Source organism: Camarhynchus parvulus, chromosome 5 (genome assembly GCF_901933205.1).
Source record: "Camarhynchus parvulus chromosome 5, STF_HiC, whole genome shotgun sequence".
NCBI lineage: Eukaryota > Metazoa > Chordata > Aves > Passeriformes > Thraupidae > Camarhynchus > Camarhynchus parvulus.
This window is the reverse complement of record NC_044575.1, coordinates 46623988-46639682: the sequence shown is the minus strand read 5'-3', so window position 1 is coordinate 46639682 and position 15695 is coordinate 46623988. Positions and strand designations below refer to the sequence as shown.

At 41.1% G+C, this 15695-nt stretch overlaps 1 protein-coding gene across 1 annotated transcript; it reads left to right on the top strand.

Moving 5' to 3' along the window:
- The first annotated feature begins 324 nt into the window (after positions 1–324).
- On the top strand, positions 325–15322 carry DDX24 (DEAD-box helicase 24). Its single transcript, XM_030950253.1, has 9 exons — positions 325–480; positions 897–1636; positions 4656–5033; positions 6674–6827; positions 7193–7708; positions 9380–9455; positions 10034–10222; positions 12611–12740; positions 14194–15322. Exons 2-9 carry the CDS (start codon positions 904–906, stop codon positions 14415–14417), a joined length of 2400 nt encoding a protein of 799 aa, XP_030806113.1. The 5' UTR covers positions 325–480; positions 897–903; the 3' UTR covers positions 14418–15322.
- The last annotated feature ends 373 nt before the right edge of the window (positions 15323–15695 follow it).

Here is a 15695-nt window from a genome sequence, read left to right as displayed (position 1 = left end):
CCGAGCTCTTCCTACGGCAGGATCCGGCTGCGAAGAGCACGGATCACACAAGAGGAGAAACACCCTTGCTGTGACCTCGGTGGTGTTCTCTCCTTCCCTGTACCTATGTGCAACACGTAACTCTGCCCGTAGAACGCATTAAAAACAGCACCGCACGCACACCCAAGCAAGCGTGAGTAACAAATCTCAGTGTTGCGGCAGTGTCGGTGACCCCGAGCAGCCGCAGGAGCGGATCCCGCCCGGGATTCCCGGGCCCCTCACGCCCCTTCGGGACCGCAGCCGGCCGGCGCCGCGCACTGACGTCACGCGCTGGGTGACGTCACGCGGCAATGGCGGCGCCCAGGAGCGCACGCGGGGCGCAGCGGCGGTAGCGGAACGCCGGGCCTGGGGCTTGGGCAGGGCCTGCTCTGGGTCCCTCCGTCCCTCTCCGTCCCTCTCCGTCCCTCTCCGTCCCTCTCTGTCCCGGGGCTCCTGAGCGCGGTAAGCGCGGGGCGGGGCGGGGGGAGCAGGCGCCCGGAGCTCCCGCGTGTGGCGGTGGAGGCCGTGCTGGGCCCCGCCGCGACTCCGGTGCTTCCCGGGGCGGGCAGGGCTGGGAGCGCTGCGCGGCCTGCTGAGGGGATTTATCCAGCGGTTCTGCTTTTATCTCCGGAGGTGTTCCAGGAGGGACGCAGCAGGCCTGGCCTGCCTGTTGTATTTAGTTTTGTTATAGTTTAAGTTATATTTTAGCTATATATATATATATATTAGCTTGAAGTTATATATAAGTTATGTTATTGATATATCTGAAAAAGAAGTATAATTATTCCATGGATTCCCGTTTGCTTGAATATCAAGATGGTCTCCATTCTTTGTATTTGAAGGCCTTTTTTTTTTTTCTCCCTCGGTTTCTTTTTTAGGTAAAAAATGAAGGCCAGAAAAGGAGGGAGATTTAGATCTTCCTTTAAATTGAGGCGAAAAGGCATTGAAGTAGTAGGAGAATGGAAAACCGTGCCAATCGACCCCAATTTGTTTGCTGAGGAGGAGTTTCGAGATATAGTGTGCTTGGAGGAGCTCACAGATTACAAGCTAGTCAGTTCTTCCAAAGTGGGGAAAGTAAAAGAAAAGAAGAGAAAGGCTGAGAGTGCTTCTGAAGAAGGCAGTGAGGAGCTGGAAGAACCTGTTGTTCCTCCAAAAAAGAAAAAGAAAAACAAAGATTTAAGAAGCCAAACAGATAAAGGCAGTACTCCTAATGCAGCAGAAATTGATGTGCTGGTTGATAAAGAGGCAAAGTGTAATGAAATGATCGAAGAAGAAGCTAATTGTGAGGACCATGGACATGTTACTGAGAGCATGTCAAGCAGAAGAGACACTCCAAAGAAGAAGAAAAAGAAGGTGCCTAAAAACAAGGCTTTTCAAGCACAGGAAGGCCTTCCATCAGTAGCTACTTCTAAAAAAGTCAAAAACTGGACAACAGAAGTTTTATCTGCCTCAACTGATCAGAAAGCTGATGTGTCTGCATGGAAAGACCTGTTTGTACCCGAGCCAGTGCTGCAGGCCTTGAGCTCCCTGGGGTTTAGTGCTCCAACTCCTATCCAAGCCTTAGCCTTGCCTTCTGCCATTCGGGATAATATGGACGTTCTTGGTGCTGCAGAAACAGGTACAAGTCTGTTCAGCTGATCCTGTATGCTGGGAGCATCCCTTTCTCTCCTTAAAACGTAGCTGCAAGGTTGCAAGGTTTTATATGCAGAAGAAGCAGCTTTTCTGTATTATAAAAGAGCTTTTGTCTTTTGCATATCCAGAGTATTAGTAGAGTTTGAAAACTTTGAAACTTACATGTTTGTAAGCATGGGAACTTAGATGTTTATAAACTTAGATGTTCATAAACTTACGTGTTTGTAAACTTCCATGTTGAAACTTACACGTTTGTAAACATGTGAACATCCCATCTTTACAAAGCACGCAAAGCTTTGTCATCTCAATGAGTTTCTGTGCTTTTGACATAAGTCTCTTTTCTTGTTTGTCAAACTGCTTCCTGTTTTGGGAATGGTAAGGTGATAGTGTCCAAAAGGCAGAATTAATAAGCAAGCAGGGTCATTTCTGCAGCAGCCAAACATGTGCTCCCAGCTTCCTGTGGAGATAATTCATGCTAGTGTGGAGCAGTGAATAAACCCTGGGCACAGTGTTAAGTGTGAATATGACCCAGGTCCTGCTCAGAGCTAGAAGTGCCCACCCTGTGCTCTGTCCCCTGGCTTTGCCTTTTTGTTGTCACCAGCCCTTCTCCATGCTTAATGTGCTTAAAGTGAGTTATTGCTTTAATGATTTGAGAGGTGGATTCATGTCCATCTTGTGCTCAGCTCATGCTTTGAGCATTGCTAGCCTTCATGAAATTTGTAATAGCTTCTTGTTTACTTCATGCTATGAAGTCTCAGAATGTTGTGTTCCCTCAAACTTTGCAGTTCATACCTTTGAAGTTTTGTCTTTAGCAACATTTTTTCCCTAAAACACCTAGAGATAGGAGGCACAATTGGAAGCTGTCTTGGTTTAAAAGCTTCCTTTAGACTGTCTTCATTTGTTCCAGTTGCTTTATCTCACTGCTTCTCTGTAAAGTCATTTACTGCTCTCCAGCAAGAAGGTATAGTAACTAATAAGATATGCAGTCATTTGCATTTTTATTTTAATTAGAAGCTGCGTTGATGCTATTAGCTTTACTAAGATTAGAAAGCCCCACAGGGAGTGTTTTTAAAAATGGAACTGAAAATTTAAATGGTGGTTTTGTACTGCAAAAAAGTGCCATTTTGGCAGTGCTGGTAAGCAAATTCCTCTCTAACTGCAGAATGGAATGCATGGTTGTTGGCAGGCTGTGTGGTTGCTTTATAATTTTGCATAACCCTGAGGTAGTAGGAATGTGTTTTGCTCATTTATTCTTTCATGAGTGAAATCTAGATTCTCCCCAGAGAGTCCTTCGGATCATCACGTTCCTGTAGAAACTTGAGAGATGTGGACAACTGCCTGTAAGGAGGTGCTGCAGTTGGGAGAGGTTGAAACTCTCTAGTTCTTTTTTCTGCATCCTGCAGCACCTCTTAGCATTGGGCCTGAGGGAGGAATATGCAAAGCTGAAGAACTAATAATATTTTCTAGTTGCAACACGGGGAAGACTGGGAAGATTTTGATATGGCAGTAGATCCATGTGCAGATCAGACAAAGGGAATATCAAGACTTGATTTTGCAGTGGGTCTAAGCCTTGCTGTTCATTACTATGTAGAAGTAGTGAAGTTTCTGGTAAAGGAGCCAAATCTATGTGAAATTTTATACAATATGAAACTGCTCAAAAGAGCACAAATTGGCTTAACTGTAGTACTAAAAAACTCCTCCTGGTTTTGCACGCCTGTGTCTGTGGTTTGTGTGTTGTAAAGATAACATGTCCTGTGAGGTGATAATTTGTTTAATTTGTGGGTGAATCTAGTGCCTGTAGAATAGTCCTGATTATCACAGCCATAATCTGTGTGGGTGCAGTACTGACATTGGCACCAGCAAACTGCATTACATTTAATTCAAAATCAGCAGTGCTCTTCACTTTAAAAACAGATATTCTGTATTCCAAGAGCCTTATTGCAGGTTATAAACATTTCCCACTTCAAGTGCAGGCAGAAGTCATAAAATACCTCCCAGCCATGCAGAAAGGCGAGTAAGTGGATACAAGACTTTGCAGCAACGCTGGTCAGGATAATGACACTGGGCTTATCTGTATTAACTCATATTAAGGTTCTCCCCTTAAAAAGGCAAAATTCTGTGTTGCTGTATTGGCAAACCTTTACAGCTTTTTGATATGGAAGGAATTGAGATGAGATTTCCCGAGGACTGCTTTCCAGCAGTAGCCTATTACAGGCATAGTGTAATAGTGTCTTGTACTCTGGATGCTGCTTTCATGATTAGTGAACTGCTACATCTAAAAAGCTTAACTGGGGTGGATGTGCTACCAGGCTTTTCCTAATGTCTTTATTACTGACAGATAGTTCAGAAGGAAATATGTGGCAGGGATGTAACTTGTAGTTAGTACAGTGAACCCCTGCAATTAAACTTGCTTTTGACAATCCCTGTCTCTCCAAAGTGAATTCTCTCTTTTAAATTAGATGTGTGTGTTCTGATTATAAAAATGTGACCCAGTGCTAGATCAGGAAATTAAACAGTGGAGTGTTTCAAAATACAGTATCTTAGAAAGTTGTAAATACAGGACTATAAATTGAAGATGGAAGCTAATAATCCTTCAAGTGCATTCCAGTTTGTCCTTGGCCTCATTTGCTATTCCTTTATTTGGAGAATGTTGATTAGAACTTTCAATTAGGGCATGGTATTCTCCTTATGGGTACACAGTTCTTTAAAAATATCTTGACTGCAACTGCAGCTTTTTAAAAACACTTTTAGAACAAATAAATATGCCTGACCTGCTAGAGATTGGAAAAATACCTGTTCCCCAGGAACAGGAGAATGAAGATGTATAAAAGGAACAGGAGAAAAGATGCTACTGCTGCAAGTTTCTGGTCTTCTAAATATCATGAGTTTGCATCTGTTACAATGGTGTGTTTTAAGAACAGTCTGTGATTGGCTGTTGCTTTTCTCATCTTTTCAAATAAATGACTTGTCAGTCTGTGTTATTTTTCTTGTTTGTTTTTTTTTAGGAAGCGGCAAAACGCTTGCATTTGCAATTCCGATGATTCACTCTGTGCTGCAGTGGCAAAAATCAAATAACTCAACAACCAGAAATGACAGTGTTTCTAAAGAGTCCCATCAGCATCATGATGAACCAAGATGGGAAAATGAGGATGAAGCAGAAAAATTAACCCATCAGCAGGTTGAAGATAGCGGAGATGAAGATGATGCATCTTTCACAAAAGGCTGTGTGAGGGTGCTGGAAAATGTTGAATTTGATTCCAATGACGAGACACTCACTGTTGGATCTGATAAAAACAGACCTCTCTTAGGACTGGTCCTTACTCCTACAAGAGAATTAGCTGTACAAGTAAAGCACCACATTGATGCAGTTGCAAAGTTTACAGGTATGTAAATCCCAGAGGCCATGTTCCACAGCCAGATTAGACTGTGTTTGGATCTTGGCAATGGTGTTGAGCCAGCATGTGCGCTGCACTTCCTTCCATAAGGTCATAAAATCAGTATAGCTTTTGAGGGTTAGAGTTTTTAGCCACTGATGTGTGAGAAATGCATAGAGATTCTTCAGTGAGATGCACATGGAAGTAAGCAGTTAATGTGAGCTATTTTGCTTTAAATTGTATATTCCTTCAAAGAGGTATTGATTTATGCTCTCACAACACAGAATCAGTAACAGATACCTGGCAAAGCTAACCTTGTTCTTGTTTTGGGTAATGTAGGCTCTATATAATTAATAATTTCATTATATATAAAATATATATAAAATTTCATTTTTAACAAGTATATCAATCTTTGTATATACTGTATATGTATAACTTTATTGTATCTAATTTAAAAAAAAGTTATGGCCATAAATATTTAGGGTAGATAGCATTGCTGGATTGTCCGACTTAACTCCTGCAGCCGTCAAGCCACAGAAGTGTTACTAAATAACATGACTGACAAAAGTAGTTCCCCCCCTCTTCCTTTCCTTTCCAAACCAGAAGTCAGTACATCTGTTAAGTGAATGAGTGAGGCCATGAAACTTTTGAAGCCAGCGAGTTTTTCCCAATTCTCTCCACTTCTCCAGTACCAGTAATTGTTTATTTATTAAAGAGGTTATGTAGTGCAACACACTACTTTTAAGCCCATCTTTCTTTGGTGTCTGTATGTCCTGCTGTGCTCCTCAGTCTGCATCCGATTACAAGGCTTATTTTAACTGCTAGGCTGAAATAATCAATTTATGTCATACAGTTCTGATCGTAGCAGTGCTATTTATGTATAAAAATCTGCTGCCCAAGTGATAATATAGTTGCTGCAGCAGGAGAGGCAATATTTTGATGTGGACTTTTTATGGCCTCAAACTCACTTTGGGGAAAAAAAAACTGCTGTAGTGTTTCACAAGTAGTCCAGAAGAGGGATCAGTGGAGGCTGGGATACTGTAAGGGCCTTGCACAGTAGCATTGAGTTTATCAGGGGCCAGTGTGTTCTTTGAAGAAATAGGATGAAATGAGGCACGTGTGGAGTCTGCTTCCAAAGATAAACTCCTTTTAGTACCTCTGCAATCTACTTAAAGCTAACGAGGTCTGTGCTACTGTGCAATAATCAGTAATCAGGTGGGAGCATACCTTGTAGGATTATTCCATAGCAAATGAGAAGCTATTTAGCAAGACAAGCATTTCTCAGTCTTATTCTTGAAAGGATCTTCTGGTTATTCTTAACAGGAATATGTTTGTTCAGGCAAATATAATTGAGTAAACACGAGACTCTGAAATTTGTGTAAACAAAACTAACAGCTATGGATGTGATTCTTCATGGTGTTGAAACACTGGTGCACTAAGTCTTGGCATCTAACTGTAATAAGAATTTTTCTGTAAAATTGAGTGCATTTCTCTATGCTCAGTGTTACATAAAACCTCTGAAGTTCCCTGGCCAAAATGCTTGTTGAAAGTTGCAATATAGACTGTTTAAGACACTTCATGAAGCAGATATATATAAAAACATTCACTGGTAAATGAGTGAAATAAAATCTGTTATTTATATGTTCTAGGCATTAAGACTGCAATCCTAGTGGGAGGCATGGCTGCACAGAAGCAAGAACGTGTGCTGAATCGAAAGCCAGAAATTGTAATTGCAACCCCAGGCCGTCTGTGGGAGTTGGTTAAAGAGAGACATCCACATCTTTCAAATCTTCGGCAGCTCAGGTAAAGGGGCCTTTCAGATGACTGCTGGATACTGAACTAGACAGCCCTGCATACTGGTTAGGTTTACTAACAGATTTAATAATTTAGACTACACAAGATCACCTATATCTGTGTCAGTGTTTTATTGAAACGCACATTGGTTATTTTGATGGAGGGATATGTCAATTAAAGACAGTAGTAAAAACCTGATTTTTTAAAAAGAAATGCAGAAGGCTACTGTAGCTGCTCCAGCATACCTGGTGTTTCTTTTGATTTTATATCCATAACATCCTTTATATGTTTAGCAGGAAAAGCTGTTCTTAAATGTATCAGGTTTGTATTTAGCTGCACAAGTGTATTTTTACTGTGTGTTTTCTACTGGACAGGTGCCTTGTGATTGATGAAGCAGACCGAATGGTTGAGAAAGGTCACTTCTTAGAGCTGTCTCAGCTGCTGGAAATCTTAAATGATTCACAGTATAACCCTCGACGACAGACTTTTGTTTTTTCTGCCACTTTGACTTTAGTCCATCAGACTCCTGCAAGAGTTTTACAAAAAAAGAATGCTAAAAAGATGGACAAGAAGACCAAACTAGAATTGTTAATGGAAAAAGTAGGAATAAAGGGCAAACCCAAAGTAATAGACTTAACAAGGAAGGAGGCTACTGTTGAGACACTGACAGAAACGAGAATCCACTGTAACACAAATGAGAAGGACTATTATCTCTATTACTTTCTTCTCCAGTATCCAGGAAGAACCATGGTCTTTGCAAACAGCATAGACTGTGTAAAACGCCTCAGTTCTCTCCTCACAATCTTAAATTGTGATCCTCTTCCTTTGCATGCCAACATGCACCAAAAGCAAAGGCTGAAAAACCTGGAAAGGTTTGCTGAGCGAGAGAGGTGAGTTGATTTTCAACTTCCTAGTAGAGAAAAAAAGAAATTGCATAAAGGGAGGTGGTGAAGGGGAACAACTCTGTTAGAGTAGGAGCAGGTTGGGGAAGTTCACTGAGGATGGGAGTCCCCTGGTCATGAGCCCAAGATATTAATGTTTAAGGATTTCACAGTTAAGGTGATGAACTGGAGCAAGTTTAGTGGAAGGCCACCAAGATACTCAAGAAGCACGGGCTCTGCAAGAGAAGAGGCTGAAGGGACTGGTTGTTTGTATTACCTAGGAAAAGTTTTTTGTGGGGAGCTAGTGGCAGCCCTCTGACAACATAAAAGAAGGTTATCCAGAAGATGGAGCCAGGCTTTTCAGAGTGGTGCTTGATGGGAGAATGAGGGGCAATGGGTGCAAGTTGAAATAAGAGATTCAGGCTGGATATGAGAGAGCTTTTTCTGTGTGAGGACAGTTGAGATGGGATCAGACTGCTTGTCTTGGAGTTTTTTGAGGTTCAGTTGGATAAAAGCCCTGAGCAACCTGGTCCAGTCTTGCAGCTCATCCTGCTTTGAAGAGGAGATTTTTCTAGAGATCTCCTGAGGTCCACTAGAGCCTGTGGTCCGGGAGCTTGTTGCTGCTGAAGGAGCTGTCACTCCCTTTCAGACATTTTTTTAGAACTGTCCTGCACAGCTCTGCCCAGATCTGTGCTCTGCAGCTCATTTGATCCTCTGTAAGTTATTGTATCCCCCTAAACCATCAGAAAATTAACCACTTATTACTCATTTGCAGGTTTAATTATAGAAATCAGTATCCCAAGGGTTAAAGTATCTTTGAGCAATGCAGAAGAATGGCAGTTGTGCCTTTCAGCAGTAGTGGGCAGCCAGGGCTTACCCAAGCAGACCCATCCTGCCATTTTAGAAAACATTGCTTTGGCTTGTCTTTGGCATGGCCTTTGGGAGGAGATTTTTAGTGTTGTTACTTCTATAGTGCAGAAGCCTCACAGTTGAGTCCTGCTGTGAACTGCTGCGTGCTGTCTGGGAGTTTGTACCTTGTTAATACACCCAGGCATGGAGAACAGAGGTTCAATTGCTGTGATGGAGCTGCAGCATCCCTTGGCAAATGTATTGATAGCATTTGCATTGGTCAGGTGATGTGTTTTCAGAGACTGCAGATTTCCAAGGCAGGAAAGAAATTTATGAGACCATTTCTCATGGCCTTGTGCAGATTGCAAGCTGTAGAATCTTCTGTTGTTATTTCTGCTTTGAACCTTGTAGCAATTGAGTATGCAGTCAGATGCCATGAAATCTTAACAAATTTCTGTTACCTGAAAGTTACTCATTTCAGTTGCTGGGAGATGTTTTTAAAACAAACTGTTCCATATCCTGGGGAGACTGCTGTCTCTGTAGAGACTGCTTATATAAAAGAACAACTTCTTTGAGTAGTTCATTTTGTCTAACAATAAAGAGAAATAGTAATTGTTAGAGCAGAAGTCCCCCCTTTATTTCTAGGTTTTAATTTACTGAGAGTGTATTTAAGTGCAAGTTGGTAAAAGAATGCATGTGTCCTACAGATAATACAGTATAAACCTATTTCTTAAACTGCTGTGGTAGAATTCTTGGTTGCTGTATTTTATGTTCCTTGGCAGATTTTTTGCTCTTCAATTTTGCATTCATTAAATTTTGTCACTTTCTCAGCTGTGTCCTCCTGACAACAGATGTTGCAGCTCGTGGTCTTGATATTCCTAATGTCCAGCATGTCATCCACTACCAGGTTAAGCATTTTTAATATTTTTCCTTTTACTATTCTGGTTTGATAGAAGTTTTTGCTAATCCAAATCCTGAACACTGTAGAGCTGTAATTCTTGGTCCCATATATAGTATAGTCCCAAGTATAGAGATTAAATCATTTAACTGTCCTTAGTGCTTTGTACTTAAAGATCTCATTTCTGCAGTGACTGTAGGTAGCATTTTATGAATGTATGATTATGTATCAGAAATGACATAATAGATATGATCCTCCTTGCTTTTTGCTTACCTTTGATATCCAGAGGTGTCAAATTACTCAGTCTTATAACTCTTCTCTGAAGACACATAAAAAATTTTCCTGCTGTGCAAATGAAATGACAGAGGGTCAGAAGTTAGGAGAGACTCACAAAATATTGTGCAAGGAAAAATTCTGGCTCAGAGAACACAAAGTGTGTCCTGACATCATCTTTTACATTATTTTCATCTGTGTTACATGCAATGTACTGTGTGTAAAACCCAGTACTCCCTGGCAGCCTCTTGTCCAAGGCCTGCCAGGCTGCTGTTCTGGCTGCTGTGCTGCATGGCTTCTCTGGCTTCCCGCAGGTCCCTCGCACCTCGGAGCTCTACGTGCACCGGAGCGGCCGCACGGCCCGAGCTGCCCAGGAGGGCCTCAGCCTGCTGCTGATTGGCCCCGAGGACTTGATCAACTTTCGGAAAATCTATAAAACATTGGAGAAGAGCGAAGAGCTGCCATTTTTCCCAGTTGATGCCAAGTGCATGACTTCTATTAAGGTAAAGAAATAACAGTTTTTTTGCAGCCTGAATAGTTGCTTCCTTATTTATATTATTGATATGGTATTGCCTGTCGTGTTCTTTCCAGGTTTCAGATGAAGTTTACTCTTGAGGATCTGGATTAGAAAATTAAGTTGATTGCACTTTATATTTTTTTAAGCAATATCTATGATTTCTCATCAATGACTGGCCCAAGAAACTTGTTCAAACATCAACATCTCTTATGTTTTTCCAGAAACAGTATAGGGAAGTGGATATGTTTTGTGGCTGTGGAGCTGGGATGTCTCTGCTAAGTACATTGTTTAAAGCCTCTTATGTTAGGAACAGACTAGAGAACAGTAGCAGGTCCAGGGATATTCAGTGGTCTTCACCTGCCTCTTCCCATCTGAATTTGTGATTTGTCTGCTTTTCTAAAAGTTTTTGTACTGTGAGGCCACAGCTGCCACTGAACCCTGTCAAACTGACTGTGTTTCCCTTTCCTAGGTTATTGCTCATTTTAAAGAGGATTCAGCGACTAACTCACAAGATAGACAATGGTTAGAATTTACAAAACAGCATGTTTAAGAAAGCATCTAGCTAGCCATTGCAGATTTTCTACTTCTTTAATAAGAGACTATTTCATGTCTCAGCATTGTCTTAGCAGTTTGGATGGTCAGTCATACACAAATGGGACATATTTAAATACTAGTTTTTAAAGGAATCCAGCTGGGGTAGAAATGTCTGAATATTGCACAATCATTGAGGACAGAGAAGAGTGCAAGCAGTCAGATAATGCAGCAGGTGTCTTCCTCATGATATTTTAATTCAGGCTTACCTACTTGGATTGGACTGAGCCCAGGGTCTACCCCAGTGGCAACAGCAGTATCCTCACCTTGGGAATAATGACAGGAAGTTTCAAAACTCAGGCTTATTGCAAATACTGTATTTCTTTTAGGAAATGCAGCTTTCTGAAAGAGGAAAGAAAATCAAATAAATGCTTCCACTGATTCATTTTTTTCTCCTCTTGGTAGTAATGAAGAGAATCTGATTTCCACCCCTGTCTCCCCCATTGCCCCTTCCACCCACTAAATGTTACTAGTTACTGAGAAAAATCTGTTATTTTGAAGAGTGTTGCTTCAGAGGTTCCTTCTGTGTTTCTTGATGAGTAGTTGTTGGCTCTTATCATGCTCTGTCAATTAATGGGCAAATAAATGTTGTTTTTGCACTTTCTTTTTCCTGTCACTATCTCACAGTCATCTCTCCTATCTGTAATAGTGCTCCCTCTCCCCAGAAGAGATCTTTGTGATTGTAGTTGCAGGACTCCAGCCTCATAAGCCCTTGCAACAGTCCTGTCTTGTTTATGCTTTGTCCCGGGTTTAACCACAAAGTCATTGTAGTTGGGACTAATAGTGCTGCTGGTTCTTTATGTCTGTCCCGTTGGCACACTCCTTCTCTGCTTTTGCATGCCTTCATTCAGGTTCAGGAAAAGTCTGAAGGGGTTTCACTTGAGAGGAAAAGAATTGTTGAACCAGGACAGATTTAAAGAGGACTTAAATTTTACAGAGATGGAAAATGTTACTTCAAATTTCTTGTAATGATCTAACAAGTGACTGATTTAGTAGTCCACTGTGAGTGTTAATCCTTCTCTCTCTCTCTGTAGTAATTACCCTGGCAGTCCTGGCTGCTGCTGTTACTGTGCAGCACCTGACTATTCTGATTCCTGCATGGTTTTGCTTTATGCAACTTCAAGCATATTCCAAGAGTAGAACTTGCCTCTAGGTGGTTCATAATTACTGTTAGTGCAGATTTTCTTTCCACAGAGAATTAGTTATTTGTTTGGCCCAGCTGGAAGCCTGCAGGTCAGGTTAAGTTTGCTGGACATCTTTGTTCCACCTGTGTGCAGCTGGGAAGAAGGACAGGACATTCTGTCCTGTACCTAAACAAGATCCAGGTGCATTCCTGAAAATATGATCTGTTCCTTCCATATGGCCTGCAGGAGTTTACTTTCTTCAGAGTGGAATGAAAGTACTGGCTGCTTCTTACTGCTGGGACTAATAACTCTGAGATCAAGCTGTACTATATAAGTATGTAACTTGGAAATGATTGGTATCTGAATCATGGTTTGTTCTTGATGTCTCTTAAGTGTTTATAATGATTCATTCATAGAAAGTTGAGTTAACATTCAGGTATGTTTAGTAGTTGAGATGTTTAAGAAGTTGGATTCTATCATGGATCTAAGGAAGGAAAATGCTAGTGAATGATGATGTGTTTATTAGGTGGGACATGAGTAGGGAACAAAAGTGTCTCTGTACCCCAGATGCATTGCAGTGCATGCTCCCAAATACTTACTCTGCTGAAGTACCCCACATTTAAACCTGATCATGATGTCTAAATGTACTTTCATTGCAGGAACGGATGAACTTGGCAAGGCAGATTGAGAAGGCAGAATTTTTCAACAGTCGGGCAAAGCAACACAACTCCTGGCTCCAGCAAGCTGCAGAGGCTCTTGAGATGGATCTTGATGATGACATGTTGATGGGCAAGTAGAAAATGTTTTTTCATGGATATGGTCAGTAGGGCCCATAGTGCTGGTGTCCAGAAGAAGCCTCACCATGGCAGAGAAGCTTCAAAAGCTGCAGGGCAGGGGTTGGGGGAACAAAAGGAGGTGCATGGTGTTAGTTTCAGAATGGTCGGGCAGCTGGAGCTGAGGAAGTGAGGTGTGACTGTTCTGGCAAGTTGCAGACAAGCCTACACGTTGTAGGACCAGAACTGGTGAGCTTCTGGCAAACATTTCAGAGTAATCTAAGCAGCCCAGTATGTCCTGATTTGAGTCTTGTCCCCTCTTGTCATAGAGAAGGCTATTTCCACACTTCTGCTTCTCTCTCCCACTCTCTTGTAGTCAAGCATCAGGACGTGAGCCTGACAGCTCTGTGTGGGAACAAGCAGGAAGTGCTAGGGAACACCAAATATTATGTGAGCCTTAAGTAGGTTGAGCTGTGTGGGCTAAATGGCCGATACATATATTGAAGTTGATGAGATTTTTGGTGGCTTGTTAGAAGTAAATAATTTCTTACATTTTTAAAATTAAATATTTTTCAGGCTGTAGCTGAGAGAATTTGTAGGGTTGTACAACTGCAAGTGGCTATTAGTTCAATGCCATGAAATTTTGCAAAGCTTAGATGCACTGTAAGATGCCCCATTGTGTGTTCATATTTCAGGAGCTGTAGGTATGATTTCCCACCCGTTCTTTGAAGGCAGGCTGAATAGGGTTGCTGCAGAGGTCACTTCAGATTAGTCTGGCTCTAACCTGTTAGCTGCTAAGTATGCCAATGCCTTTATTTTGAAACATGTTTAGATTAATGTCTTTATTCATGCCTGGACTAGCTGCTTCTCAACCACTTTGCAAGCAAACACTAACCATCTCTCTCTGCATTGTTCAGGAGTGCTTTTAAATAACTAGCACTCTGCTGTCTTGTTTTGACATAATCTGAGTATGCTGTGTTTTGGAATGAGTTTCCAAATAGCACATCCAGTCCAAGTAAATTGTAACTCTCAAGTGAAACACTTTCTAATTGCCTCCCAGAAACTTGCCAGGTTTATGCTTTAAAGTGTACTCAGTCTCTAATTCTTGTGTGGCTTGTTGGAGCCCAATTAAACTCCCAGTCATTCGTGCCATAAGTGAAGTGCCTCTTACACAGTTACAAAAGATTTAGTAATGTGCTTTCAGTTTTACCTTACAGCAAGCTTGATTTCATTTTTCTCCTCAGTTCAGGCCTTAACTATGGTTACTCAGTAGTCAGGATTCTTCTTGATCTCATTATCTCGTGAACAGCCTGGGTGATCTGAAAATGTCACAGATGACTGGGAGTTGAGTGACCTTGTTAGAGAGAGAAAGCTGGGGTCAGCATCTGCCCTTATCAGGTCTTACAAACACCTGCAATGCAAGTTTTTTTCTTCTTGTAACATTCTGTATCTTTGATTTCTGCCCCAAGGAAGAAAAGCTAGTGAGCAAGAAGAAAGCCAGAAGCAAAAGATGCTGAAGGGGATGAAAAAACAACTGAAACATATGTTGTCCCAGCCACTGTTTAAAGTCCTTATGAAAACCAAGTACCCAACACAGTCTGGAAAACTACTCTTGCCTCAGACATCAGAGAGCATTTCAGCTCTAGGTGCCATGTCCAAAAAGCAAGCCAAGAAGAAGAAATCAGTAAAATAAAATTAGATAACAGCAAGATCATTCACTGTGACAGAAGCAAGGACTATCCTCAATCAAGGCTGTCAGTGCTTATGGAGGAACCCAGCTAGAAGACAGATTGTGTAAGGATGTTGCCTGTGTATTGGTTGTGCAGGCAGGCACAAAACAAAATGCTGATTTAAAGGGCTTAATTAATATCTGGTTAGTTACTGTTGAACCTTGTCTTGGATCTTGGTTTTTTATGTTCTTATTTTTTTCACAAATCTCTATATTAATAGAAGTTAATTAGCTTTCACATAGTTCTGATAATTACTCCACTTTGTGAGATGGGTAAGAGTTACTGACTGGAATTCACTGTGGGTATACTCTAATGGTAAAACTTGATTTGAATTTTAATGTTTTTGAAGGACAGGGGAAGGTCAGCTATATACAGTGCAAGTACAGTTTGAGCTGGTGGTAGTGGGAGGTTTGGCTTTTACTGCCTCCAGCTCAGTGTGGAAGGCAGAAAATATAGATAATGTTACCAGTAAGTCTACGGTTCTGGTTATGGAAATGCCCCTGTTTTCTTTCTCCTCTGATAGTATTTCTGTTCTGTTCTGCACCAGGTTTAATTCTCTTAATCCCATGTTAATACATTTGAATGTGCAAAAAAAAGTGAGGGTGGCAATGGGTCAGGACTGACCTTGGGAGATGTGTAGATTTCTAAGAAGTAAGTTGCTACTCGGTGTTTTCTTGATTAATATTTGAAGTTAAGCCTGTATTTGAAAACATGTTAGAACCATGATCTTCACTGTAATAGAAGAGAAGATGTTTTGAAATGTCACTTTTGAAGATTGCTCCATGATCATTTTGCTTTTAAATAATTCTAACCTGATCTGGGCAAATATTTTTTTAAACTGTTTTTTAAAATATGTCAGAAAAATATATTTTGAATTTTTGTTAAATTATATCTGCCATAAACTTCAAAGCCTGTGTCTGTTTTAAATTACTTGAAATTTCTAAATCCCTCATAGCTGATGCTGTTTACACTTAGCAGGCAAGGAGAGGGGAAAAGTACCCAAAAGATAAGACAGTGGAATCTGTATTGGTGGGAGGACAGGTAACCTTCACCTTCTGGCTCTGGGTGAGGCTTAGTTTCTGTGTCTCAGACAGTGTGGAATGAACCAGTGTCACTGCCATGACAAGAATCACCAATTTACTCAGCTACCCAGGGAAATTTGTCTGTGGAGTTGAGACTTGCTAGTTATGTGAGAAGAGCAAACTCTTTTTTCTTTCATGTGTGTAAATAATTGAAGCCCT

What these genes read in the sequence shown, in the direction of transcription:
- DDX24 (XM_030950253.1), top strand. Translation starts at nt 904, where the DNA reads ATGAAGGCCAGAAAAGGAGGGAGATTTAGATCTTCCTTTAAATTGAGG. An exon ending in AGTGCATGACTTCTATTAAG is followed by an intron (nt 10,223 to 12,610) that starts GTAAAGAAATAA and finishes CTTTCATTGCAG; the next exon opens with GAACGGATGAACTTGGCAAG. An exon ending in TGATGATGACATGTTGATGG is followed by an intron (nt 12,741 to 14,193) that starts GCAAGTAGAAAA and finishes TTCTGCCCCAAG; the next exon opens with GAAGAAAAGCTAGTGAGCAA.